Source organism: Electrophorus electricus, chromosome 8 (genome assembly GCF_041902795.1).
Source record: "Electrophorus electricus isolate QZ-2024a chromosome 8, ASM4190279v1, whole genome shotgun sequence".
In the NCBI taxonomy this organism is placed as follows: Eukaryota; Metazoa; Chordata; class Actinopteri; order Gymnotiformes; family Gymnotidae; genus Electrophorus; species Electrophorus electricus.
In genome coordinates this window covers 10,950,395-10,978,109 of record NC_137504.1, presented here as the reverse complement: position 1 = coordinate 10,978,109, position 27,715 = coordinate 10,950,395, and the positions used below count along the sequence as shown (strand labels likewise).

The 27,715-nt window shown below is 44.9% G+C and overlaps 2 protein-coding genes across 6 annotated transcripts; both read left to right on the top strand.

Annotated features, from left to right (window-relative positions):
• Window positions 1–290: 290 nt before the first annotated feature.
• gfpt2 (glutamine-fructose-6-phosphate transaminase 2) lies at window positions 291–15,637 on the top strand. The gene is made up of 19 exons (XM_027000177.3): window positions 291–529; window positions 1,236–1,343; window positions 1,602–1,697; window positions 1,846–1,971; window positions 2,954–3,012; window positions 3,835–3,969; window positions 5,537–5,598; window positions 8,259–8,338; window positions 9,163–9,280; window positions 9,604–9,767; window positions 10,082–10,177; window positions 10,492–10,589; window positions 11,021–11,141; window positions 11,335–11,492; window positions 11,634–11,748; window positions 11,859–11,986; window positions 12,086–12,253; window positions 12,560–12,721; window positions 14,505–15,637. The coding sequence occupies exons 1-19, from the start codon at window positions 523–525 to the stop codon at window positions 14,547–14,549; spliced, it is 2,046 nt and encodes a 681-aa protein (XP_026855978.2). The 5' UTR covers window positions 291–522; the 3' UTR covers window positions 14,550–15,637.
• Window positions 15,638–16,142: 505 nt separating this feature from the next.
• Window positions 16,143–27,714, top strand: mapk9 (mitogen-activated protein kinase 9). 5 transcript variants are annotated; one of them, XM_035527577.2, is made up of 12 exons: window positions 16,144–16,403; window positions 19,832–19,983; window positions 20,253–20,382; window positions 20,497–20,555; window positions 20,890–21,028; window positions 21,234–21,399; window positions 21,517–21,588; window positions 23,614–23,796; window positions 24,104–24,228; window positions 24,371–24,434; window positions 24,533–24,604; window positions 24,714–27,714. In XM_035527577.2, exons 2-12 carry the CDS (start codon window positions 19,868–19,870, stop codon window positions 24,851–24,853), a joined length of 1,266 nt encoding a protein of 421 aa, XP_035383470.1. In that variant the 5' UTR covers window positions 16,144–16,403; window positions 19,832–19,867; the 3' UTR covers window positions 24,854–27,714. The 5 variants fall into 5 exon arrangements, with proteins under 5 accessions (XP_081576313.1, XP_035383470.1, XP_035383471.1 ...); XM_035527578.2 differs by lacking the exon at window positions 16,144–16,403 and adding an exon at window positions 16,457–16,738; XM_035527580.2 differs by lacking the exon at window positions 16,144–16,403 and adding an exon at window positions 16,815–16,834.
• Window position 27,715: the final 1 nt, after the last annotated feature.

Genomic DNA, 27,715 nt, shown 5'->3' with positions numbered 1-27,715 from the left:
ATCATTTTTGCTTTCTTGTACTGCATGTTTTTAATTTATTTCATTATTTTATTTTTGGATGAAGAGAGAAATTGTAGCGCCGGAGGATGCTAATTACTAGTATTTAAATGAAGATCCGTTTCCTGTTAATTCAGTAAGTAGCCAATAGCACGTACGACGCGTAGGCCCGACTAAAGAAACTGGATTTTGTTTCTTTCGATTTCGTTTTCTCTACCAGAAACTCTGATGACTGCGTGGATAATTAAGACAGTAATTATGCCATTGACGTGGGTTAAGAGGGGGTTAGAATAAAGAAATCACACCAAAGAACGGAGAACCAGCAGCGTGTAGGGGTGGGCGGATCCTCCGTTACCTTGGAAACCAGAGGTGGAGCAGTCGCTCATATAAGTTAAGACGCTATGAGCGCTACGGGTTCTTCCTGAAGTCGCTGGACATACACAGTTGCTTATCTTAAGCTGCAGCAATTTGCTTTTCATCCAACGCACTCGAGGTTACCTTTACTTAAAAGAAGACTTCGGAGCGATGTGTGGTGAGTTAGACTGAGTACTACGTTTAAAAAAATATTTTTTTCATTTAGAATAATAGCTTTAGTCACTAAGTACATATACAGCCAGCGCTAGCTAGCTGTTGCTAGCCAGATTCCCAAATGCGATCTAACGTGGTTAGGTTATAGTAGTTCTGAAATGTCTTTGCTTTCAAAAATAATATAATAACAAATAGATATGGACACGTTTCATCACTACCCATTTTGTTTTAAAAATATGTTCATCTTAACCGACACAGTCTTGTGTCAACGTAACGTTTGCTAACGCCAGTGACAGATTCGGTTTCAAGCAAGCAGTCCGGACATACGAGTCCTGCTTCGGTATTTTTTAACCAACCGAAAACTGCTTGCTACGTGGCCGAATCAAATGGATCATTGTGTTTTCTTCTGCCAGCTCTTTCCTTTGCCAGGGATTAAAAGGGCTCCTTCATATCCCATGCCTTCATAAATCCTCCGGCACATTTAGTTTCACCATGTCATAGGTTCCCATCTCACAGCTGCATAAAAGCATCTGTAATATGCCACTTGAAATAGCTGTTTCATATAGCCTTGGCATCTAGTCAGACATTTAGTGAGTTAATATCCATTTTGCTACAGACTCTGTATTCTCTTCATTGTATTCATTCTGGGTCACATTCTAATGTTATAACATGTTTATAACTTTCTAACTTTTGTTTCTCTACCCCTTAAGGGATTTTTGCATACCTGAACTACAGAGTGCCACGGACAAGGAAGGAGATATTTGTGACGTTAGTGAAGGGACTTCAGAGGCTGGAGTACCGAGGTTATGACTCTGCAGGTGAGGTGGCCCCTCCCATCTTCCAGTGAATGTAATGTCAGTGTGTTCTACTGGTAACAGATACAGCTCTGAGCTTAACAGAGGCCTCATTTAATGTATTTTGGCACCACATGGAAGTCTAGGTGCTTAGTTTGGCTCAGGTGGCTGCCCTGCCTGAAGCAGTTTTATTCTAGGGAACTTCACCTGAATTTAGTCATGACTGAGTGCATGACTATGTACCTGTGAACAGGAAACTTAGGATAGTGTGTGTGTGTTCAGGTGTTGCGGTGGATGGCAGTGGGAAACATGACAAAGACAGCATCTGCCTCTTTAAGAAGAAGGGAAAAGTAAAAGCGCTGGATGAGGAACTCTACAGTAGGTCACACTGTTCTGGCATCATCTCTTTCATCTTCTCTTTCTCTAGCCCCTCGTCCACACATGGACTGCCTACTTTATCTCTGACTTCTGTTCCCTACCTCTAGTGAACTGATGATTTTACTTTAATTCCTGTTCGTATTGTTAGAGAATGACTCGGTCAATTTGGACGAAGAATTTGACACACACTTCGGCATCGCACATACTCGTTGGGCCACACACGGCGAGCCCAGTGCCCTCAACAGCCACCCTCACCGCTCTGACAAGAACAACGGTAATGTGCCTGTGTACACACCCATATACCGCCATACACAACGCAGCGAGAATGCTCCATTGGCCATTACATTACAATGCTTACGTTATACCACCTTTAACAGGCAAACTATTGATCGAGTGTCATGTCAAGTTTCTCAGGCCTATTTGGCAGGCCTAGCTGTCACTTTGGGGACTCTCTACAACATATAGATATAACAGAGCATGGGCCGAGTTTGGGCCACTGAATGTGTGACGGCTGAGTTCCGAATGGCAGAGGTTCCATTTAGAGCTGTTGACAAGGGACACGGTTTTTACAGTGTTATTGCTATGCAACAGAATACATAGAATCAACAGTGAAGGGGTGCTGCTGTGCTCTTCAGCTGGGAGACTATGTGCCCTTAGGTCACGTCTAGAAATATAGAGAACAAATTGCTATGGATCGGAAAAGCTGTCTACATTTTCACAAATGTAGTGTGAGACAATGCACAAGGAAAAAGCCCATGGAGATGCAAATTGAGCTCAAATACAGATGGATGTCTTAACATAAAGTCAAACGATAAGATACTTAAATGTAACATGAGATTATATCACGTCAAAGCATGCAAACACATTCAGGTTTGACATGTGAAGATATTCCAGACTTTCTCTTTCGCCCCACCGAGCACTTTGTTTGTATACATTTGGTATCATGGTGGGTTTCCAGAGGGGGACAGGGTGAGATGCAGTCAGGGCGACAGCAGGGAGCCACAGATTCCTGCTCTGAGCAGGCTGATAATCACATGCAATTTAATTGTGGCGCTTTTGTATTTTCTGGATGCATGAGTCTGTATGTGCATGTACAAGGTGTTTCATGGTTTAGCATAACCTGTCAAACTTGTGTTGTGCTGCTTGGCATAACTTGTCCAGCTTTTGTCGTGATGATTCATATAACCTGTTTAGCTATAAGCAGAGGCTATACAATCAGCAGTTTATAATTCACTTCTTTATCTCCCTGTTTGCAGAGTTTGTGGTGATCCACAATGGCATTATCACTAACTACAAGGAACTGAAGAAGTATCTGGTAAGTGTAATTTTACCACACATGCCCACATATTATGCCTTAATATTACTTCACTCAATATTCCATTTCATTTCATTACAGAAATCGGATGTAATATCTCAAAATCAGGTCTAGACTGCATTTTCTATTGCATTTCGCATGACATTCCATTCTGAAGTGTTTGAAAGTTTAAAGGAGTAGTAGGAATGTAAGAAATGAATGTAAAAACAAAATCTGCACTTAAGCAAACAAATGTTTTTTTGTGAATGAAAGTATGAAAGTTTTTTTTTTTTTTTAATGTATTATGTAAGAAACTTCTCATGGATGCACTGGGACGCATCATCAGTGATGTAACCTGGAGTCGTCGGATGTTTCGGGTCTCTTGTTTCTTACATAATACGTTAAAAAAGAACTTAAGAATGGAAGAAAATGGAGCAGGAGTAATAGTTCTTAGTCAGTTTTTTCTGGGTGGATAAAACATTGCCAGAGGACTACCTGCTCAGAGACAAATGAGTAATACTGTAAGACATGTGACTCTTCTTTTCACCTTCACATAAAGCATATTGTACTTGTACTAGGATCATACTAGGATATTTTCCTCCAAATAATATCCACCCAACACACACCTAGTAATAGGTAACAGTTTAGTTTTACTGCAGTGTCCAGTGTTTTTAAACGAGCAAGCCTTCCTTTAACGTCATGGGTTTATATCATATTTACGTGATGTAATCTTTAAAGGCTTGTGCAGGGTCCCGTTCCTTCCCCAATGCGGGAAGCATCACTTTGCTTTGCGTTTGCATGTCTGTGTAACCATGGCCCTGCTGGGTCCAACCCTTTCAACAGATTTCCAAAGGCTACGAGTTTGAGTCAGACACCGACACAGAGGTTATCCCCAAGCTGATCAAGTATCTTTATGACAACCGCGAAAGTGAATATGTGTCCTTCTCCACCCTGGTGGAGCGCGTCATCCAGCAGCTGGTGAGCATCCGGACCCTGCGCATCTGTGTGTGTTTGCGTGTGCGTGCTTGTTTGGGTGTCGGGGGGGGGGGGTACTCTCACTTAGACACTTCAGAGACCTTTTTGCCCATAGTGTACAGGTTGAAGTCCAGTTATTGCTTATTGGGATCTTTTTTTCATGAGGACGTTCTGTAATAGACTTCAGTTAAGAGTGTCTTAATATCGGGTTTACAGCCTGGAGTTTATCTTATATGGTTATGATAACCGTTAGCTCCATTGTAACATTATAGATCAGAATTATATTCAGCAGTTATTATTTTTAATAATCACACTTATGGTTTGTACTCTACAGTTGCTTTTTCTGGTTGGACTTTTTGTGTATTCCTTTCAATATTTCTCTGCTAGTAGAATGACTGAGTACAGGAGATACAACTTATTCTCAAAGGCCATAATTTATGTAAGAAGTAACCTTATCTTATCTCCACCAACATTATTAAACTTATTCCTGTTATCCCAGTTATACATTTTTTTTTCTGTACTGGAATATGCTAGGTTCACTTTATGAGCTGTCCATGGCACTTTTTTATGAGGCCCCAGGGCATAACCTTCTCCCTCAAGATCCCAAAGTCCACAGAGCTATATAAATGCCTCTGGTGGCAGCGTTGCTGGAAGGATCCACTGTCATGGCCCTGCCCTGCCTTTCCCTGTCTTTCAGGAATCAATAGTTTCTCATTAGCCTATAAAACCCAGTTTCCCTATCAGATTAAGTCTGTTCCTGGTTTCCCCTCCTTCTCCTAAGAGAGACATAGCATGCTTTATGGCCATATGTATTCCTGTAAAGTGATTTCATTATCTAAATTGATCTTGGCAGCCCCGACTTGGCTTATTGACCTCGTCCAGCAAGATAAAGGAGCGATAAAGTTTTTGCACAGCCTTGGGTCTCGGAGTACGCAGGTTTTTACAGGACTTGCGCCTTCCTTCATGGCAAGCAGGGCTGAGGGAAGACGCTTTAGTTTAGAGTTGGGGGAGGGAGGGAGGGAGAGAGGAGCAGGGAGAACGTCTCACCCTAAGGCAATTAGAAACAGACCGCGACTCAGCGTGTCTGAGCGCTTGGCTTCGCATGGGAATAGGCACGCGTTTGATTTTATGTGCCGTGCGCATTTGCATATGCATGCATCTTTTAATGCAAAGGTAACTCCGGGCACATATGTGTGCGTGGGTCAGTGTGGTGAGAGAGTGTGTATTGGCGGTGCGTGTCAGTATGTCTGCGTGTGTGTAATTGTGCGGGAGTGTGTGGTTTCTCCTCTCAGTGCAAGTGCAGGCTGAGTATACGGGCTGGGCGGGGTTGAGGGTGACAGCTGGTCATTGCAGCACATAGAGGGCTCCGTGTTCACTGAGTGCTTCTGTTCCTCGTAGCACCTCTTTCTGGGCCCCCGCTAGCCTCACACCACTCTGGGGATCTGAGCTCCACAGCACTTTAACGTACACTGCCAGAATCAGTGAAGCAGCAGAGACATTTTCTTTTAGATAAAATATTATTTGCCTTTTATGAGCATGTAAAAGCAATGTCCTTCCTTCTCTCCTGCAGGAGGGGGCTTTCGCTCTCGTATTCAAAAGTGTTCACTTCCCAGGAGAGGCTGTCGCCACAAGGTAACACCAGCAGCACCACAGTACCTAATAACCTCATCCTCATTTTTCTCTCACACTCACGCTCTGCTCAGATTCTCTGCTCCTTCACCTTTCTTGGCCTGCTGTAGATTAACTGATCATTGAAGCTTACTGAGCTTTTGAACACAGAGTCGTGTGTTTTGTTTTCCTATGAATTAAAATTGGGTTACTCAAACACCATGGTTTTGTATGCCACAGAGAAACATAATGCCACTTGATAAGTTTGTATTGAGTTGCCGGATTATAGCTATACTCCAGCTTTGGCTTTAGCTCCGAGTGCTACACTACCAGCCTGAAACAGCGCTGCACGTTTTGCATAATTCTCTACATTAGCGGCTTGCTTTAGCCTTTTAAAAATAGAATATTGAATTATACGCTTTTGAAAAGATATTGATGATCACTACAGAATGTTCGCATTTCTGCCTGAGCTTCTAAAATGAGATCTCATTTTCATCAAAATTCTAAAAATACAGTTTATTAAAACAACACAAACCATTTATATTGCCACACATTGTTTAAAAAATTCAAGTCATTGATGGAAAAACTAGGTTAAAATGTATGATCCTGCCCTCTTGGTAAAAGGGTAATCGGAGACTGGTGATCTTAGACCTTAAACCTGGATGAAAAGTACTGTAGTGCATAATACTTGAATATGGAGGTCTTAGGGAAAAGTCTTTAGTTAAAGAACAAATCATAGAGTCCTCATGAGGAAGAACCCAAAGAGCCTTTTATTGACAGCTAAGAATGTATAGGCATCTATTTGCACTTGTTAATGTCCTTTTCCATGAAACTACCATGTAAAAAATAGAAGAAAAATGGAAGAAAGTCTAAACAGAAAATAGCATCTAAAGTTTGGCAAGTTCACCTAAATGTTGGTAAAGGTACACAGCACTCCACTTGAAGAAAAAAAGCCACCAGTTATCCCAACTATGGTAGAATGCATATAATGTTGTGGGGTTACTTTGCTGCCTCAGGACTGTCGTGGACTATCATTGGGACACCAATGAATTACACTGAAGTTGCATGAGGAAATTCTCCAGCTAAAAGTAGAAACCGACAATCTAAAACTTTAAAGAGGTTTAATCATTAACAGTGAAAAACGCAGGAGTACATTAACAATATAGTGGCTTAAAGACAAGTTTTATCTTTCAATTGAACTTCCATTTATTTTTGAATTTAATTTTTCATTGGCCAAGGGAGTCCCAGTAAAATGATATATGGCAATGTGAAATAAGTGTGTTTTCTGTTATATAAGGCTGCTCTTATGTGTAATGTAGATGCAGATGCATTTTAGAACATATTTGTATGGAAATCCAGATAATGCTAAAAAGTACACAAATGTTTCTCACAACCCTGCATATGAAAGTTAGCCAAGTGAGACCACTAGCAGAGTTAATCGTTACCATATGCCTGTAATTTACTCTGAATGAGAGTGTTTGTTGTGGTTCATCTTTTGTCCAAACAAGAGAATTGTGCAAACCAGTGCATGGCGCATGGATTATCTCGTTTAAAAAGATATTCAAGATGTCGTTTGATGTTAATGTTATGATCCATGTTACTTTTAGCATTCGATATTCAGAAACACCCATTTCAAATGAGCGCGTGTCAGAGGATGCAGACATTCAAGCCCCCCGATCTTTAAAAGGAAGAGCGTCTCCCATACTCTCAAACCAATTAACCATTCTCCAACCAGTCAAGTCATTGTGGACTTTGCCCCCACCCATCGTAGACAGACGTCTCTGGTCCTTTCTCTCCCCGTCTGCATATCCACACTGTCCATGCCTTTTCACTCTTTCTCAGCATCGGGTCCCAATTGATGGAGCATTAAGGCAAGTTTTTGCTCAGGCCCTGGAGCAGCTTTCACGGGTTAGTGGACAGTACATCGCAGACCGAGCTAGACTGAAAGACCGTCAAAGCAGAGCGACTGGTGAGAGTACGCAACCTTCTGGCCCCTGCGTAGCACAGGCAGGAGAGGCGGTGCATGACCAACTGCAAACGGTGTTCATTGTGCCCAACAAATCCCTGCACTAACCAAACGGATCTGAACAAGGATGTTGGGTTAAAGACAGTGTGGTAGAGGGAGAAACAGTAAACAGGTGTGCTGTTTGTTTAGGGCTTTACATAGTGATGCACCAATATTCTTATACCAAGTGCTCAGGCTTGGTATAAGAAGGACTAGTTTTTAGTTGATCCTTCCAGGTGCTAAAACTGTAAGTCATCGGAAATATTGTAGTAGCAGATTAGCAGGTTGTTTTTTTTTATCAGATCTCAGGTTATAGATTATTATTTCAACATGACCTATTTTCAGCATTGGTATACACTACCTCTACCTCCAAATAGTTTTTGCATAATGTTTTAGTGTTTTGCATAAAGCCAGCGCGTGGAAACCCTGTCTGAGTTGAGCGGGCTGTCGATCTTGAGTGACCAGTCGGCTTGTCTGACTGCTTCCTGTCTAACTACTCTTTGTCTCAGTTTCTGTGCTGCCTCTTGTCTTTTTTTTTCTCAGAGTACTACAAACACATGCATGCATACACACAGGCACACACACAAACCAACTCTTTGTTTAACCAAGATCAGCCGAGGTCATTCATTGAGCCCCATCACATAACCCAGTCCACCTCCGTTTGTTTTTTCACTCCTAGGCGAGGCAGTCCTCTGCTAATCGGCGTACGGAGCCAGTACGAACTCTCCACTGAAGAGATCCCCATCCAATACAACTGTGGTGAGACAGTTCTGCACTGCCTCTGAGGGGGCGGGCCCCACATACCCCACCGTACCACCTTAAGAGCTCACAAAACCAGTTGTGTGCTCGGATAGCCACTGATTCTTTTAACGCATTCCTCAGTTGTGTCCTGCTGGCGATGAAATATGGTCCCCACCCCTTGACAGAACTGAAGTACACCCAAACAACAAAGGGCAGGCTGCACGTCACAATACGCAGATCCACATCCAACACAAGCCCAACTCAGGAATGTGGCTGTTTTAGTCAGGGACTGACTTAGAGGGACTGACAAGATTCACCAGATATCCATGGATCACTGATAGTGTCTGTATTTGAATCGGGTGGGGGGGGTTGAAGATACTGTATGGGATCTTGCCATATGACTGGGACCATATACCATGTAAACACCATCTGCCTCGCCTACGCCAGAGGATTACAGTCCAGTCTGCAGGAACCAGTGCCCATTGTTGGTTTGACTTATTTCCTAACACACCTGAGCAGGCACTCGGTGGTCCACAGCTCTAGAGTGCCAGGGTGAAGGGTGTTGGGAGCTGGGATAGCATGAAAATGTGGACTAGCTGCAGGTGACTGGGGACTGCATTAAAAACCCTGTCCTTCACCGTTACACCATTGTATGATTTGGCGCCAGATGTGTTAATATCCTTGGAATGTAGTTAGCACTTCCAAACTTGGGCATATGTTACAGGCCGAAGATTCTGCTGTCCTAAATAATGCCATCAATTGGTGTTTTAAGTAATGTTTTTTGTTAGTCAATTGTTGGTCAATTTTTGTTGAGTAAGTATAACTCTTTACCTTATCTACAGAAGATTCGAGGAGAGACATTCAGGATAAGAACTCATTTAACAAAGGGAACAGCAGCAATGCCTTACATTCCGTCAATGACAGGATGGCCATGGAGTTCTACTTTGCTTCTGATGCCAGGTGACACACACACACCCTCCTACACAACTCACCTGCTACACATTACATAAGTGGAAAGATATTTTTCTCAACCTCCTCAGCTTCAGCATTTTACCGTTAGGTCAGATGATTAGAGAGTTAAGTGGTCAGTGCCTTGCTGTAATACACGCGCAAAGGCAGCTCAACACCACTGCCTAGTGGATGCAAAACCTCATTACAATACGGTGTTTTCCCCTCTTCCTGTTTTCCCCTTTCCTCTTCAAACATTTAACTCTCATCTGTTTCCCTCACACCTATCTCTCTCTCTCTCTCTCTCTCTCTCTCTCTTCCTCCCTCTGTCTCAGCGCCATCATTGAGCACACCAATAAGGTGATCTACCTGGAGGACGATGACATAGCGGCGGTGGCGGCTGGGAATCTGTCTCTGCACCGCATGAGCCGCGGCGCCGGGGACGACCCCGTCCGCGTCATTCAGACTCTGCAGATGGAGCTCCAGCAGATCATGAAAGGTGCCTACCCTGCAACAGACACACACACACACACACACACACACACATGCAAATACCCACATGCAAAAACACACAATGTTCAACAATGCAAAAGAAAACACATCATCACTGTAGTGATAAATAGACTAAAAATGAAATAAACTAAAATGAAAATGTCAAAAATCACCTCCCTGTTGTGAAGGTGATGTGCTTCAAAAGAACAAGCTACCTTTTCCAAATGGACATCCAACCTCAAGCTTTTGGTGTCTCTCACACTCCCTCCATTGGCCCTGTTTCTGAACACTGACACTAGCTCGATCCGTTCCCCACCTCAGGTAACTTCAAGGCCTTCATGCAGAAGGAGATCTTTGAACAGCCTGAGTCTGTCGTCAACACCATGCGTGGGCGGATCTGCTTCGACACCAGCACAGGTACGCCATGACCCCGATGTCTGGCAGGTGTGGTGCAGCACGACAAAGTGCCTCCATGTCCCCGTGATTTAGTGCTTCTCCACTGCCCAATCCAGGCCACTGCTTTCCGCATGCCCTTGAGCGGTTCACATCGGCTTGCTGCAGCTGCCGTAAACTTTCGCTGGGGACTGATATTCGATGGACTGGGCATTCTAGGATTACCTTTTTTTAGAACATCCTTCGGTTCTTTTTCCAGGAACAGCAGCAGGGAAGGAGAGTTGTGGATGTGATGCTCAGTAACACGGGTGCATGAGATTGTGTGCTTTTGTGTACAGTGATGCTGGGAGGTTTAAAGGATCACCTGAAGGAGATCAAGAGATGCCGACGCCTTATTATAATTGGCTGTGGAACCAGCTTCCATGCAGGAGTAGCGGTAAGTTGCGTTCAGCCAGTGTTGGATGTGGGCAAATAAAGTGACTGAAGTAATAAAATAAAGCGCCAGTCGTCGGGACACCCAGTTGGTGACACCCAAGTGAGAGCCTTGTGATGAGTTCCATCAGTGTACTGGAGGTCTGTGTGTGTGTGTGTATGTGTGTGTGTATGTGTGTGTGTGTATGTGTGTGTATGTGTGTGTGTATGTGTGTGTGTGTGTGTGTGTGTGTGTGTGTGTGTGTGTGTGTGTGTGTGTATGTGTGTGTATGTGTGTGTATGTGTGTGTATGTGTGTGTGTATGTGTGTGTATGTGTGTGTATGTGTGTGTATGTGTGTGTATGTGTGTGTATGTGTGTGTATGTGTGTGTGTGTATGTGTGTGTGTGTGTATGTGTGTGTGTGTGTGTCTGCGTGCGGGCGTGTGCGTACCCAGACACGGCAGATCCTGGAAGAGCTGACGGAGCTGCCCGTCATGGTGGAGCTGGCCAGCGACTTCCTGGACCGTACCACGCCCGTCTACAGAGATGATGTCTGCTTCTTCATCAGCCAATCGGGTACCCATGTGTTCCATTACACAATACCGCCAGTGCTGAACTGGACTTATATAAACCCATGAGGTGTTGGATCAGCACTGTGGACATAGTATTTTATGAAAAGATGCTTAACAGCGCAGCATAGCAGCGGCAGCGACGGTAGTGATACAGGCTGATTTTGTGTGTGTGTGTGTGTGTGTTTGTGTGTGTGTAGGAGAGACAGCTGACACTCTGATGGCTCTGCGCTACTGTAAGGACCGAGGGGCTCTCACTGTGGGTGTCACCAACACCGTGGGCAGCTCCATCTCCAGAGAGACAGACTGCGGGGTCCACATCAATGCCGGGCCGGAGATTGGGGTGGCCAGCACGAAGGTCCAGTACAACAGTGCTGTCACTGTCTCTCTCTCTCTCTCTCTCTCTCTCTCTCTCTCTCTCTCTCTCTCTCTCTCTCTCTCTCTCTCTCTCTCTCTCTGTCTGTAATGATGAATGAGTGTGTGTCATTCCCCCATGCAGGCCTACACCAGTCAGTTCGTATCTCTGATCATGTTTGGTCTGATGATGAGCGAGGACAGGCTCTCACTGCAGAAGAGGAGGCAGGAGATCATAAAGGCCCTACACAAACTGCCAGGTGAGTGTGAGTGTGAGTGTGCGTGCAGCAGTTCAGAACTCAGACACTATGCCAACATGTCTCTTTGAAGGGCGCACTGATATACCCTCTCCCTCTCTGTTTTCATTCAGAGATGATTAAGGAGGTTCTGGCCCTGGACGAGAAGATTAAACGCATAGCAGAAGAGCTCTACCAGCAGAGGTCTCTGTTAGTCATGGGCCGAGGCTACCACTATGCCACCTGCCTTGAGGGGGCACTGGTGAGTAAAATGTATTTATAGTATCTTAAAGGTTAGAAACATTATATTAGATAGAAGTGCATCAGAGCAGGTTCTGATTATTAAACGTGTCTCATGCAGAAAATTAAGGAGATCACATACATGCACTCGGAGGGCATTCTGGCTGGGGAGCTGAAGCACGGCCCGCTGGCTCTGGTTGACTACCACATGCCTGTCATCATGGTGATCATGAAGGACGCCTGCTACACCAAGTGCCACAATGCCCTGCAGCAAGTCACAGCCAGAGAGGTATCGCACATAGATAGAGTAACACAAACACACACACACACACACACATATATGCACAAACATATGTGCAAATCTTAGTCTTTTCACGTTAGAGCCTTAAAATTGTTGTCACTTCAGTGATCTCACCCACTAGTAACTTTGCTTGTTTTGACAGGATTTTTGTTTAAAAAAATACGAACCACAACAACCTGGAATCACGCCCGATGGCAACAGCAGATCCTAATCTAAATCACAGACTTACTCACTCTGTTTTGTAAGCACACCTCCTCTAACCACCGACTTTGTCCCTTTCTGCGTGCCTCTTAGGGGCGGCCCATCATCCTGTGCTGCCAGGACGACCCCGACATCAGCAAGCTGGCGTACAAGACCATCGAGCTCCCCTACACGGTAGACTGTCTGCAGGGCATCCTCTGCGTCATCCCGCTGCAGCTCATGTCCTTCCACCTAGCCGTGCTCAGAGGATATGATGTGAGTCCAACACCCCCACTCTGTCCAGCATCGCTCGCTCTTAGCATTTCCCGTTAGACACGTGCTACTTTAAAGACGCCGCGCACTCTGAATGCGTGACAAGCTCCGGGAGCAAAAAGAGCATCGGGCCAGAGACAGAACGATCGATTCGATCCGTGTTATTACTCACAGGCTCCGAAAGTGAACCAGACCTTGCTCATCTTTGGATGGTGCAGATGTGTCATGGTTGCTCATGGAGCCGTGTATTAAGCAGCTGTTCGACTGCCGTTTCTGGGTCGTTCATTTTCTCACCAGAACAATGGATGCGTCACGTAAATCATAAATATTTTTGAATGAAAAAGAAATGAAAATTGAATTGAATAACGTTATATGACCAGATTGGCGTATAATTGTCCAAACATTTAGCATGATGAGATGGCGGATGGTGTCCTGGGGGATGTCCTCCCTTACCTGGAGCAGGGCATGAGTGAGCTCCTGGACAGTCTGTGGCACTACTTGGTAGCATCAGATGCAGTCATGCATAACGTCCCAGAGGTTCTCAACTGGTTTCAGGTTTGGAATGTGAGGGCCAGTCAATGGCATCGATGCCTTGGTCGTCCAGAACCTGCCTACACGCTCTGGTCACCTGAGGCCGACATTGCCCAACAACAAGAGGAAGCCAGTGCCCACTGCTCCAGTGTGTTGTCTGATAAGGGTGTATTGTCTGACAATGGTACCTAACAGCAGTCAGGGTACTTTTGGCTATCACGTGGTGGTTTGAGCATCCCTCCAAGGATATGCCTCCCCAAGCCATCACTGACCCACCGCCAAACCGGTCATGCCGGATGATGTTTCAGGCAGCATAATGTTCATAACATCTCCGGACTCTTTCGCGTCTGTCACATGTGCTCAGTGTGAACCTGCTCTCATCTGTGAAGAGAACAGGGTGCCAGTAGCAGACCTGCCAATTTGGTGTTCTCTGGTGAATGTCAATCGAGCTGTGCTCATGCTGAGCTATGAACACAGGTCCCACTAGAGGACGTCACGTCCTCATGTCACCCTGATGGAGTCTGTTTCTGACAGTTTGGTCAGAAACATGCATGCCAGTGAGCCAGGAGGTCATTTTGTAGGGCTCTGGCAGTGCTTCTTCTGTTACTCCTCACACAAAGGAACAGATGCTGGTCCTGCTGCAGGCCTTATGCTCTTCCATGGCCCTGTCCAGCTCTCCTCATGTAATGGCCCATGTGGTGGTATCTCCTCCATGCTCTTCAGAATGTGCTGGGAGACACAGCAAACCTTCTTGCGACAGCACATATGGATGTGCCATCCTGGAGGATCTGGAGTACCTGTGCAACCTTAATGGGCTGCCTACATTTACTACATTTGCTACCTATTAATATATCTGTCTCTCTAGAAAAAGAGAAGGACATGCCCAGAGCTCAAGTTATATGACAGTGAACTTTCAGTTTTTATCTATGTTTCCCAAATTTCTAGCAGAAAGTGTCATATTCAAAAAGAGAAGTTCAATAAATTAATTGGTCCTCAGCGCATGACAGTGTTGTAATTTAAGCATTCGCTTAACCATTCACAAAATCCTCTAAAAGTCAAACTCTGCAAGTTTATCATTAATTAATTTTAGAATTGTTTTAACATCGGTGCCAGATCCCAAAACTGTCAGACTATTCTTATTCTTACTTATATTTTCCAATTCCTCCCACTTTAACAGGTTTTGACTGATCACCCATGTGTTTGCATATGTTTCCTGTGATGTACACTTCCTAATAGTATGTGCTCTTTAACACAGGTGGACTGCCCCAGGAACCTGGCCAAATCTGTGACAGTGGAGTAACCCACCATGGAAACCCAAATCCATTAGTGTAGCCATGAAGAATACCTACCATCCTAGTGCAATTCTGAGTGTGTTTGTTTACGTGTGATGAGTGTGCATATCTATGCATTATGACCAAAATCTGGAACTCTCATTTTCTCCTCCACTGAACCAGTGTGAGGATGCTCCATGGAGTGCATTGAATTCATTGCCTTTTGTTCCATAAGTGCCTAATGTCCCACTGCACTAATGCAGGTGAAAGGAACCCTAAACTGTGCCTTAAAACCTCCACTCTCTGCTCTTAGTTGAGACAGGTTAATCAAAAAGAGGTTTACATTTACTTTTTTAATACCAAAGTGCAATACTTTAAAACAAATGGGAACCAAAAATGTTTAAAGGGAGTGCTGTGATGGAGACCTAACTGAGAAAATGAATGTGTTTTGCCTTTTCTATCCATAATTTTGGAAGTACTGGCATACCTAAGATGTACTTCCTATATACTGTGAGCGGCATCTAGTTTCAAGTGAATGTTAATTGCCACAGCATCAACTAAAAAACAATATATAGTCACCCCACCCAGTCATCATTTTCAATGTTTTTATATAATACTGCATACTTAACAATAAGACACTAAAACTATGGCTTTGCTTCATTTTTTCTTTAAAAAAATCTTTTTTTTACTTTCATCATTTTGTTTTGCTGGAAAATAATGTTAGAAATGTCAGACTTATGTTGGCTTTTTACTGTGGAATTTAGTGTACACCCCATTGTATTATTAACTGTACATTCCAATTTTTTATTTTGAAATATTCACATGATTTGTTTCAATCTATTTAAGTTGTGTAGAAGTCAGATAACTTATTTTATACTGGCTATCTGGGATGGAAGCTGTTTAGTTGTGTGTAATTTTTTCCTTTGTTTATATCCATGTTATTAATGTCCTTTTTTTTTAAATTGATTTTTATTAAATATATATATTTTTAAATCTTGTTGGATGAAGGTTGACATGGTGTGAAGACTAGTTAAATATAATTCTTTACTGTTTACTGTCTAACGATGATCTATTTTAATATGAAAAAAAAATTTAATAAAGCATGATGTGTAAGTTAGTTTGGTTGTCCTTTTTATTTATATTTGCAACTTTGATGTTTATTTTATTGGAAAATTACATAACTATTGCCATACCACTCCTTCACAGCTGTAGGACACCGGCGAGCTCTAAAATGTTCTTTATCTCCTTCTAAAGAGTTTTAAGGAACACCTCTATAAATAATAAAGGCACTGTAAACATACTGTACACTGCTCATTTATGTGCCAAAACGGGTGAACAAAGGTGATGGAGCTGCATAATATACATCAGTAAGAGTCCTGGTCTAAACCAAACAGTTAACGAGTTAGACGCTAACTGCACTCACTGCAGACATATTCTGAGGAGCCAGTAGGTCGTGTATTAATCAAAGTTTCATAGAATACCCGAAAGTAGTTTTCAATAATGTGCAATTTCAACAATTCTAAGCTGATTGGCGCTGAACATTTTCCTTGCTTGGCGTTGTCTGGTTTTCTCAACTTTTGCAACAAAAGTTACAACGGACCTGACGGCTACGCCATTACGTCATTGTCGCTCGCTCACGGCGCCGTCGAAAATGAGCTCCACCGTCCCAGCAACCGCCGCCCCTCCAGTCATGCCACTGATAGACGTGCAGCGTTTCGGAATTCATACTGAAATCCCTTTGAAAAGAACCAGTCTTGTTTAACACATCGATTAGAAGACGGTATTTAATGTGAACTTAGTAACCCAGCGATCCGTCTGCAGTTCAGAAGATCCGTTAGCTTGCGTGTATGGGAGTGCACTGGCGACAGCGAGGAGACGAGGAGGTAAGCCAGCCAGCCAGCGAGCTAGCTTAGCTTAGTTTATCTTAGCGAGCTAACGCCAGCGTAATTGGACTCGCACGTCTTCATATCGTTTTACCGATGCATAACTTGACAATAAACGCGGCCGAACCGTACTTTCTCAGTTTGCCGGGAGTTTGTCATCGGTTTAGGAAGCATGATTTCTTAGCCCTGTCAAGAGTTTTGGCCTTGAGCAACCACCACCACGGACCGGCGAAAGGCTACTAGCATGACTCATGATGTGTAGAGGCGATGTTTAACTGGGCTTCACCTACAGAGAAAACGGCTACCTGCTACAGACAGCAGACAAGGATTAAAAAGTAACTGGCCTGCCTTTCGGTAGAAGTATGGTGGTGTCGGCTACGGCTAGCCTTGTTTTCTAGAGGTTCACCTAGCTTGCTAAGGCATGCGTTCAGGTAAATTGGCGGCGGCGGTGGTGACCTGGAGATTAATTTGACTTGTCTGAATCAGCTCGCTGCTTAAGACCGGGGCGGTTCTGGGGATATACTGAATCTGTTCAGTTATGTGAACGGAATGTAAATCCTTTTTAATTTATGCTTAACTAGTTAGCGTTCTGCTGAGCATCGGTCACACGCCTCGTCGTAGCTGCTTTGGCCCCTGAGAAGTCTGTTTAAGATGAGCTGAAATCGATTAGACATTTAGTGCAACGCTAGGACAAAATGAATAGATTTATCCGTCTACACGTCAGAGTGGCCTTTGAGTGTCTTCCCTTTTAACTGTTAAAAAGACACATTATTACCAATCTCGGACTGCTGATTACCTGCCCTTGTTCTAAACCTATCCGATTCTAAGTGCTTTAAGGGCAGTTAATTTTCTTACGTCGTTCGCTGTGACGGCATTGCGGACATTACAAATCTGTCATGTTAAATTTTAGAAGTGCAGTCCAAGCGTACATCATGCCCTATCGGTGTGGAGTGTGTCGCCACTCGTGGATGGGTTTTTGTGCCACGAATCGCATTTCATGACTGGGTCATGTCTTGAAATGGTGACACAGTCAAAATCCAAGCAGCGAGACCGGGTTCAGACCGCACCTGCCCGCTGCCTGAAGGTCTGTTCAGGCGGGCCTTTCTAGGTCAACGGACTGGGTTATTGACACAGACTACGGCTCCTCCCGTGTGCCTGCAGTATTTAAATTGACTTGTGCATCACTGTAGTTATTGATGTTATGGCTAACGTCTGTAACTTTGGCACTTTTATCTTTTCGGATGAAAGCTGCAGTTTTTGTGCTGTAAAAGTAAAGCCAACAAAGAACTCCCCTAAATGTGTGTGTGCGTGCGCTTGTCCTCACATTCGGCTGTCGGAACCGTTCAAGGCTGTCTTGTTTCATTCGGAGTTCTGGCCACTTCCGTGCCCTCGCATTTCAAGCCACAGCTGTCCTGGTTGAATTTATCCTGCTTCCCTTATGAGGCTGTACCTCAGCTGGAGCAGACAGGGCTGCAGTGAAACATAGATGTAGGCCTGCAGCGCCGGGCACTTGGGCAGAGGACAATCTTGTAGAAGGCCTGGCCTCTCTCACCGTGATTTAGCGCGCTGGAGATCCAGGCAAAGGGCGGCGAGCACAAGCAGAGAGCAAGCGTGGCAGTGTCCGGGGCCTGTGCTGTGGGGAGAACCCGCCCACGGAGGAAGTAAGCGTTGAGTTTAGCAGTCTCTTACCAAAGCTCTTTTCGGACTCCTGCTTCAGAAAAATGAGTGCCAAGAGGCTCACACACTCGACACGGCTGCTGTGCGTGTGTGGGTACACACAGAAATCGAGTTGTCTGTGCATTTGTTTATATCTGTTGTGATTTATTTTGTCTGTAAATTTGGTCACCGTATATGGCAGTGTTGAGTTACATTTGAAATGCATGACAGAGATTTAGTCATGCAGACACATGGCAAGCATGTCTTGGAAAAGTGATTGTTTGGTAGAAGGCAAACCTAATGCTTATCTTGTTTATTGTATATTCTGATCCCGATTGCTATAAACGCAAAACATTTCATTATCAGTTCTATGTAGTAGCAATATTAACATTTAGCCTTAAACGACTTGACACAGAACGATGGTGCTAATGCTAATATCTGGAAAGAATAAGACCCTATACTCATCTGTATGCTATTTCCTTTTTTTCTGGGTCCTTAGCACAATTACTCAGATGCAACTTGATATCTCACCAAATATTCATCCTTCATAGGTTTGTTATTGATCCTCAGCCTGGTTCAGTTTCTTTATTTCTTACTGTAAAAGTGATGCCATTGCAGTGTGCCCGTAGGCAGAAGTAGCTCCATTAGGATATTGGATTATAGAGCGCTCCTTAACCCGATTATGTTCATCCATATCTACGCTGGATCAGATGGCCTTAAGGAGAGAGTGGAGTTGAACCTTACCGAAGCCCCGGTTTACGGCGTTGACGCCGTGGCTAAATGCTAATGCTTTTCAGTTTTTCTCGATCGCTTTCCCCTTATCGCTTTACATTTTCGTGTGGAGGTTCCTACATAGCTCGCCTCATGCCGCACCGCTCTCTGACGCGGGCGATTAAGAGTGGGCGCTGTGACGCGCTAGAGGATGGTGTCTGAACTAGTTCGGAGAACAAAACGAAACAGGAGAAGCGATACTGAATTAGTGAAAGAGGGGGGCTCACGTCTCTGAGGAATTAACTCCTGATGCTCTAGTTCTGACCATTACAGAAGACGACAAAATCAAAGGGTATAAAAAAAACAACAACAGTTAAAACGAGGTTTTGCCCTGTTGGGTTGATGTCACCTGCGTCTATTGTTTATTTTGTGAGAGATGAGAAGCGCGATAGGCAAGAGATGAAGGAAAGAAGAAGCTTTAAACCCATGACAGTCTGGGAGACGATGACGGGGGGAGTAGGAGAAAAGAGAGCTTCAGAAACACAAAGTCGCACAGAGCTGACATATTTGATGCTGTCCATAGTGGGGACACTTTTTTTATTTTTATTTTTTTTTTATGTTGAAGAGTAGAGTATTGCCGAGAGCAAGGCTGTCTGACAAGAGGCGTCTGAAAAGAGCAGTTAGAAATGAGATGAGAAGGGAGGAAAAGGGTGAAATCTCTCCCCCAACAATAATCGTTACAAAATCAGAATCTTTTGTTTTGTTTTGCAATCCCATAAGGGATGGCTGTTTAACCATTCGGGTTTGTTTTGCTCTTAAAATTTATATCTATTATGTGAACATTTGCCTTCCGTTACTTTTTATGCTTTCAGTGAACCCTTTTGTCTCATCCTCCTTGTATGAGTCATTACCAGTGTCATCTCCTACACACAGCACAGCCAGTAAACCTGGGGGAGATGATTAGTGTAGCTTAATATCTCAGCCAGTCTCACGCTCTCGCTCTCTCCCCCCCCCCTTTTTTTTTTTTTTTTTTTTTTTTTCTCCTCCCTTCTTCACCTCAGGTCTGATTTGTTCAGGGGTACTCAGTGGGAGGAGCCATGAATGAAGGGGAGGGGCATTTCTACAGCGTGCAGGTGGGTGACTCCACCTTCACAGTCCTGCAGCGGTACCAGCAGCTCCGTGCCATCGGTTCCGGGGCCCAGGGCATCGTCTGGTGAGTGGGTGCAGTGCGCCGTCATCACATCGCCTCCTCCAGCTTAGCCTGCTCAATCTGGCAGCCAGTCACCATCACTCATCTCATTTGGCACTCGGCAAGATGCAGTTTCGTTCGTCGCAAAAGTAGAGGACATTTTGTGCCAGTACGGAATTAGCACAGCCATCATTTATATTATTTGGCAACCCAGCCAAAACGGTGATGCCGTTGTCAGCGATAAGAGCGATTAGAATATTAACACCATCCTCTTCTACCCCCTTGGACTGAAGCTCTGCTCTGGACACCGTCCTGGGAATCCCAGTAGCGGTAAAAAAGCTCAGCAGGCCATTTCAGAACCAGACTCACGCCAAGCGAGCCTACAGAGAGCTTGTGCTGCTAAAATGCGTCAATCACAAGAATGTACGTCCCTCGCCGCTCCCACACCCGCCTCCTCCTTTTACTAATCCGGCTAATGACCTAATTAACTGACTCCGACGTCCATGCCTCGTGTCGGTCTCTTGCTTCTCTCTGCAGATCATTCACTTACTGAATGTCTTCACACCTCAGAAGTCCCTGGAGGAGTTCCAGGATTTGTAAGCCTCATATATATATATATATATATATGTACTGCTTACTCTGCCTTTTTTTTTTTAAGATTTGTTTTGAGCTATTATAATTCATGGCCTTTGCTGAGGCTATAATAGACTTTCTAGGTTTCAGATAGATGATGTTGTGCAGAGCATGCCTTTGGTTTAAGATTGAACGTCCCTAGTCTTATCGTGGGCTGGACTTTCAGGAGTGAGGTCTTAGACACAGTTTATGCCTAAACAACAAAAAATATATACATTTTAATAGTCAGTCTGCAAAAATGTCTTGTACTAAAACACATGACTCCGTGTGAGACTTTATTTCATCTGGTAATCCCAGGTACCTGGTGATGGAGCTGATGGATGCTAGCCTGTGCCAGGTGATCCACATGGACCTGGACCATGAGAGGATGTCCTACCTGCTCTACCAGATCCTGTGTGGCATCAGACACTTGCACTCTGCTGGCATCATCCACAGGGTAAAGTCGCCTCCGCTCTGGCGCTGCGATAGTTTACCCCAAGCAAGACCCAGCTGCAGTGTTACGCGGGCGTGCCCCGTCCGTTCACGGCCTGTTTGTGAGGACATGCGTTATAAATCGGATCACTCGCAGCGTGATGGGCAGAGGTTAACGGGACGTGGCACAGAGACCAGCCTGTATGATTCCGTGCCTTTGTGGCCCCCAGGACCTGAAGCCGAGTAACATAGTGGTGAAGTCCGACTGCACTTTAAAGATCCTGGACTTTGGCCTGGCCAGGACCGCCTGCACCAACTTCATGATGACTCCATACGTGGTGACCAGATACTACAGAGCGCCTGAGGTCATCTTGGGCATGAAGTACAAGGAGAACGGTAGCAGCGATTTATCTGCCTTAACCTCTCCGTCCAGTTTCTGTAATGGCTGTAATCGCCTTCGAAGAGTGTGTGTGTGTGTGTGATTTCTGTGTGCTTGTTTTTCCCTGTGTCCAGTGGATATCTGGTCGGTGGGCTGCATCATGGGGGAGATGGTGAAAGGCAGTGTTATATTCCAAGGCACAGATCGTATCCTTTCAACTCTGATCAGCTCCTCGAGATGCGTGTAGCGCACCCCTCCCTCACTTTTCATTAGGCGCTTGGTGGTGTTTTGAGTTTGTGTTTGAGCAGTTGGTGGACAGGCAGTGCACATGGTCTCACACTCAGTGTCTGTCTCTTGACTTTCTTATTGAAGGCCAAAGGTGTTGGCATACGCTTCTTTTCCCACGGACATTTGTACGAGCAATGGTTAGCAGCATCCTTCGATTAGCTGCCGAGATGCTGTGTAACGCATTGGTGCACACACAGATGGCAGCAGAGTGCGTCTGCGAGCCTTCGCCTCCCTCAGGACGTATGCGTCTGCTCTCTGTGCCTGTCTAGACTCATTTTCTTCTCTCTAGCACAGCTGAATATTTTATGCCTCAGTAACTGCAAACAGTGTTTCCTTAAGATTTGGCACTGAACTTTTTAGCCAGTCACACCTGACCAGCTGATTTAGCAGCTGGAACCGGGTAAGCACCTTCTAGAAGGAAAGAAAAACCTGGGAATGAGCCACACTGGCCCTTTGCTGATAAGATTCCCCACTGACTTGGAGCATAATGACACTGCTCAGAATATCAGTTGGCTTATTCAATTACCATCTAGGAACCTAATAAGAAGGTGAAGTTAAAAGATAGAATATAAAATTACCTAATGGCCAGCTGTATATACACTCAAGTATGCGGACACTCAACCATCATACTTATGAGCTTTTTGAACATCCCATTCCAAGACATAAGCATTATGGGCATTATGATTAGGAGCTATAACGGATTCTGCTCTTCTGGGAAGGCTTTCCACAAGTTTCTGTGGTGTGTCTGTGTATTTGTGAGTATATGTGAGCTTCGGGCGCTGCCGTTGGACAAGAAGGGCTGCAGTCAGATCACCCCGAAGGTGTTTGACAGGGTTAGGGTCACAGCTCCGTGGGCACTCTGTAGAACTTCGTACTTGTTGCTCCTGGGCTTTTTTAACTGCACAGCAATCGCACGTGACTAACAGACGTAGCAGGGGCAGGGAATCAGTTTCACGGAGGTGGCATTCTAGGAAAATGCCACGGCTATGTGCTTTTAGAAACCTCTTAGCAATGGGTACATCCAAAACTTTTCAGTTTAATAATTAAGAATCGGGCAAACATAGTTTTGGCCATGTAGTGCACATACTGGACTTTCTTTTGAGCAGAATTTATAGTCTGTGCATGTTTCTCTTTGATTTAAAATAAAATAAATCTTTACACTTGAAGTAAACGTTGCTTTCACAGCATTGTTCTTCTACAAAATGTCAGTTCTTCCTACATTTGTTAAAGTCTGCAAAACACGAAATGAAAGCACATATGTTGACAAGGTCTGGATCTTTGTCATTCTCTTCAGTATAGGCCCAGTCGTTTTCAACATGAGCCCTTAAGTCAATATAGTGCAGGACGTTGTCGCTAACAAAGACCGTAACCATTGCCATTTCCTTTCCTTTGTGGTGGTTGTTTAGATCGGCTGCAGGGCCTGGGCTTTCTCGGCCCTCTCGCAGTAAAATCTGTTTTGGGGTTTTGGGGGTGTTTTGGTTTGTTTTCCCTCCTAGGCCTTTTTGTTACGTCTCCATGTCCCAGTCAACTTAACCTGCCCTCTAAAGAGCAGACAGCAGGCTGTGTTTGCAGAGCTGCTTCTCACTTTTCCTCATTTCCCAATCAACAGCAAACAGCCAGCGCGTCTTTAGACTGGAAATTAGCACGCTCACAACCAGACGTTCCTTCGGCAGCGCGAATAACCACCATTATCGAGCACAGTCAGGTTTGGAAAGGCAAACTTGCGGAAAACCCAGATGTACATGTGGGTGGTCATTCCCAGTGATGGGGGAAATCCATGCTACACTTATCCCCCAAAGTCCCAAGGCGTTAATCCAGTGATGCGTGCTCTTGATCTACTCTTAAGAACAAAAAGGGGATTATGCTAATCGCACAGGCCGCTCTTCCCAGCCTTTCTCCCTCTGCCCCATGTGCGTTAACCCTCTTAACTGAGCTGCCGCCAGACATTGACCAGTGGAATAAGGTGATCGAGGTGCTGGGCACGCCCTCGCTGGAGTTCATGAACCGCCTCATGGACACGGTGAGGAACTACGTGATGAACAAGCCCCAATTCCCAGGAGTCAGCTTCAGTGAGCTCTTCCCTGACTGGGCTTTCCCTTCCGAGACAGAGCATGACAAGCTCAAGAGTGAGACCGGCATTTTCCTCTTTTTAATCCTCTCTGTCTGCCTGTCTGTGTGTGCCTGTGTGCCTCTCTGTAGCTCTTTCTGTTTGTCTCTCATTCTGTCTCTTTCCCACATTCTCTCCCCTCATGTTGTTCAGTCATGTATTTTTGCTTTGCCCGTCACTCTCCTTCCTTCTTGGCTTCGTCTTTTTTCCCCATTTGTGTCGCAACGTTTACACCACATTCATTTCCCAAATGTTTCTGCTTTTTAAAATATTTGTCAGTGTCAACTTTGGAGAGAAAACACAGACCCCTTATGTGCCTCCCACAGCAAGCCAAGCTCGAGACCTGCTGTCAAAGATGCTGGTGATTGATCCGGAGTGTCGCATCTCGGTGCAGGAGGCCCTCAGCCACCCCTACATCCACGTGTGGTACGACCCAGCTGAGGCCGATGCGGTCAGTAGATGCCCCCCCGCATGTAGTCCAGTCTACTTCACAGTGTTAAGTAGAGGGTATTTTTTATTATACCAGACACTGTCTGTTGAGGTCCGAATTTATAATGGTTCAATGTTTTTTATTAATATTGTTTTATTTGCAGCCTCCACCTCAGATTTCCGACAAGCAGTTAGAGGAGAGAGAACACACCATAGAGCAGTGGAAAGGTATGAGTCCCCTGTATGAGATCCTGACTGGAAAAAAGATAAAGAAGGTCACTGATAAAGAAATATCCTCTAATGTGTGTGCCGCCCCTCCTCTACAGAGCTAATCTATAAAGAGGTGATGGACTGGGAGGAGAGGAACAAGAACGGCGTTCTAAAGGAGGAGTGTTTAGGTGAGTCGCTGAGCTACATGCAAAATTCCCTCTGCGTTTAGGTGGCCGTATCGGACTGGGAGAGAGTGTGTGGGTGTGACTCCGTGCCTGTGTTTGTGTCCCGCTCTAGACGGCGTGGCGACCAGTAGCGCGACAGCCTCTCAGTCATCCTCCATTAACGACATCTCCTCCATGTCCACCGAGCAGACCCTGGCCTCCGACACGGACAGCTCCTGCATCGACGCGGTGGCTGGGGGGCTGGAGGAGTGATGGTGAGCCCCCCCCCCGGCCACCCGCCCCTGCCCCACAGCACTGTCTCTCCACCTCTCCTTCTCTCGCCCCCGTGCCCTCCCCCGTGTTTCCGGATGCCGGCGCGGCGTCAGACAGGCTGGGAAGCCGTACGCCTCCTCCTCGTGCCCGGGTTCCCTCACCTTCCTTCTGCTTCAGAAAGCCCGCTCGCTGTTTGTCTGTCTGCTTCCTTTGCTCGGCGGTCCCACCTCGGTTTTCCCCCCCCTTCGGACAGTCTTAAGTAGCAAAGGGCTTCTGTTGAGGGTATAGGATAGATGACGGTGACGCGCACTCCAGGGTCGTGGTGTTGACAGGCGTTTGTTCCAGTCATCTGTAGGCATGTCTAGGACCCCTTTTGGGGAGGAGAGCCTGCTGGTGAAACTAAGCGTTGATGTGCAGAGCTGGCGCGAGCACATGTAGACGTCGTAGCAGGTTTTTCGTGGTGACTAAATGTGTTAAATGTAGCCCCATTTTAGATTTGACCCTCATTGACCTTTGCTTTGTTTTAAAGTGCTTCCTCCGTCACTGAATCAATAGGAGGACATCATAGTTTTATTAGTAGCATTAAAAAGTATTTTAGCTAGAATTCTCTCTCTCGGTCAGTCGGTGCCATGTCGCTAATATTACCTTTCATGTTCTCACCCAAAAATGAAGCACAGTCCCATACTTCTATAACGGAATAATTGACAGCTTCAAGTTGCCCCTTCTGATGATGTGAAAGCTCCCAGAGCTGATTTATGTATTGCTGCATGTAAACTCCTCTTCAACACTTAAGACACTATATGACTTAAGTCTCCAGACCCCTGCATATGCCTGAGTACACAGATACATAAACGGTAGTGCCTGCCTTTGTATATAGACACAGTACACCTTGTTTTCAAACAGAGAGCTTGATAATGCATCTCACTCATATAGGGTGTAACCATGTATATACATATATAGATTTTATGTAAATGTTTTGTCTTTGTGGATAGAAACCTGATTTTACAGCTTCTCTAAATATGATTTAGCAAAAGTACTGTATAGCATAAACTCTTTATTTTTGAAACAATGGAAATTGGATTTATTGCATACGTTTTAAAAAAAAAAAAAAAAGTTTGTGCACCGAAGACTTAAGTGATATGCTGTGTAAGATGTAAAGTGCACATTAATGGTGAACTGTGGAAGCAGTGTGTAGATCTTCTGTTCCATGTCATTCCAAAAAGGACTTCAGCAAAACTGCAGCATCTGTTAAACTTTCCTGAAGATTGTACTTAACGCATGAGCTGAAAACTGACCGTCGCCTTTTTCCGTGTCCTAAAACTTGAAACGCCTGTGAGAATGTTGTACGAATCAAATTTGTCTTTTCAGCAGGAGACTAGCCTGTTAATGCCCTTTCAGTAAATATATATATATTCCTCTCATTTTTATTTATTTTTATAATGCTCAAAACTCGTCCGGTGTGTACGCGGCATTCATTGCTTCTTCAGTAGTTTTGATGTGGTGGCCGTGGATTTTAAGTCTGATAACATGTTTGCACAGTTGCGTGTGGTACACATCTAGCAAGTTTCTCCCGTCATCCCCCGCTCACTGCATTGCCGCCCGGGGAACGGACCAACACCGGAGTCTCGAGAAAACCGCAAGCGTCACGAGCGTGTTGTATCTGCGCGCCAGCGAACGGCCCGGAACACGATTGCATGAGAGCGTGCAGGACGCGTTTAACACGAGGGCGAACCCGAAGAGCCGCTTTACCTCCCGATTAGATAAACGTCCAAACGATGGTCTGAATCCGGGCTCTGGCAGGCTGCCGGGGGGAGGGGGGGGGGCTTTAACTGACTGACAGGCGCCGGGATTGCAAGCGCTGCACCGCGACTGCTCTTCGAGTCGTAAGCCCCGCGACGCGGCCGTTAAGAGTCACCTTCGCGCGGGCGGGCGCGCGCACGCTTGGAGAGACGCATTGAAGCCATGTTTGCCAGGCTGTTTGCTTCTGCAACGCAGCCTCCTCGTTCTTATACATTTCTCAAAATAATTGCTGTAAAAAAGAGGCACCCGTGCCTCCTAGCATCGATATCTACGTACGTGTGCGTGACCTCACCAGGTGCTTATTATCAGAATAGTAGCACGTTATTACTGAATGGAAGTAATGCAGTAGTGCATTGTATGTATGTATACGTGTGTTTTGTTTAAATTTCATGTTAGCTTGCCTGTTATAAATGACATTTGAATTCTGCGAACATCCATTTTAGTACTGAACAAAAGTGGAATTACATTTGTGGTATTACATCCCTGTAAGGGTGCAGAACAAGCTGGCTGCAAGCTTTTTTTTCAAGGGCTTTCTCTCTCGCCGTTACTGTTGCCCTTGAGGAAGGGGTTACAAGTCCACCTGACCATGTCACTGACAATCTGTATTGCTAGTGATGGAACCTGTAATAATTTTTGTAGATTTGTTTTCCCATTTGTTGACCACACCTCCCCTTTTTTTCACAATTCTATACATGTAATATCAGATCAAGTTTTACTAGCGACAGTCACATACTTTTCCCTTCTTTTTTAAACCTTAATCATGGATCACATCACTGAAAAACCTGTCTAAGTTAAACCCTCTGGACAAAGTAGATATTTGAACTGCTATGTGTAAGTAATGTCTGTATTGCTTTTGTGTGGTTTGTATTGTCATGTATGGATGCGCTTCTGGTAGGCTATTGAGAGCGAAGACTCTTGGTCAGCTCTTGCCTGAAACATATGCAAAGTCTCAAACAGGATTCTATATCTACTGCAGTGGAGAGTCAGATTCGTTTTTCTGTATGGGAGGAAAAAAACAAACTGTTCCTGTAACAACTGGCCAAATAAAACCTTAAAATGAAC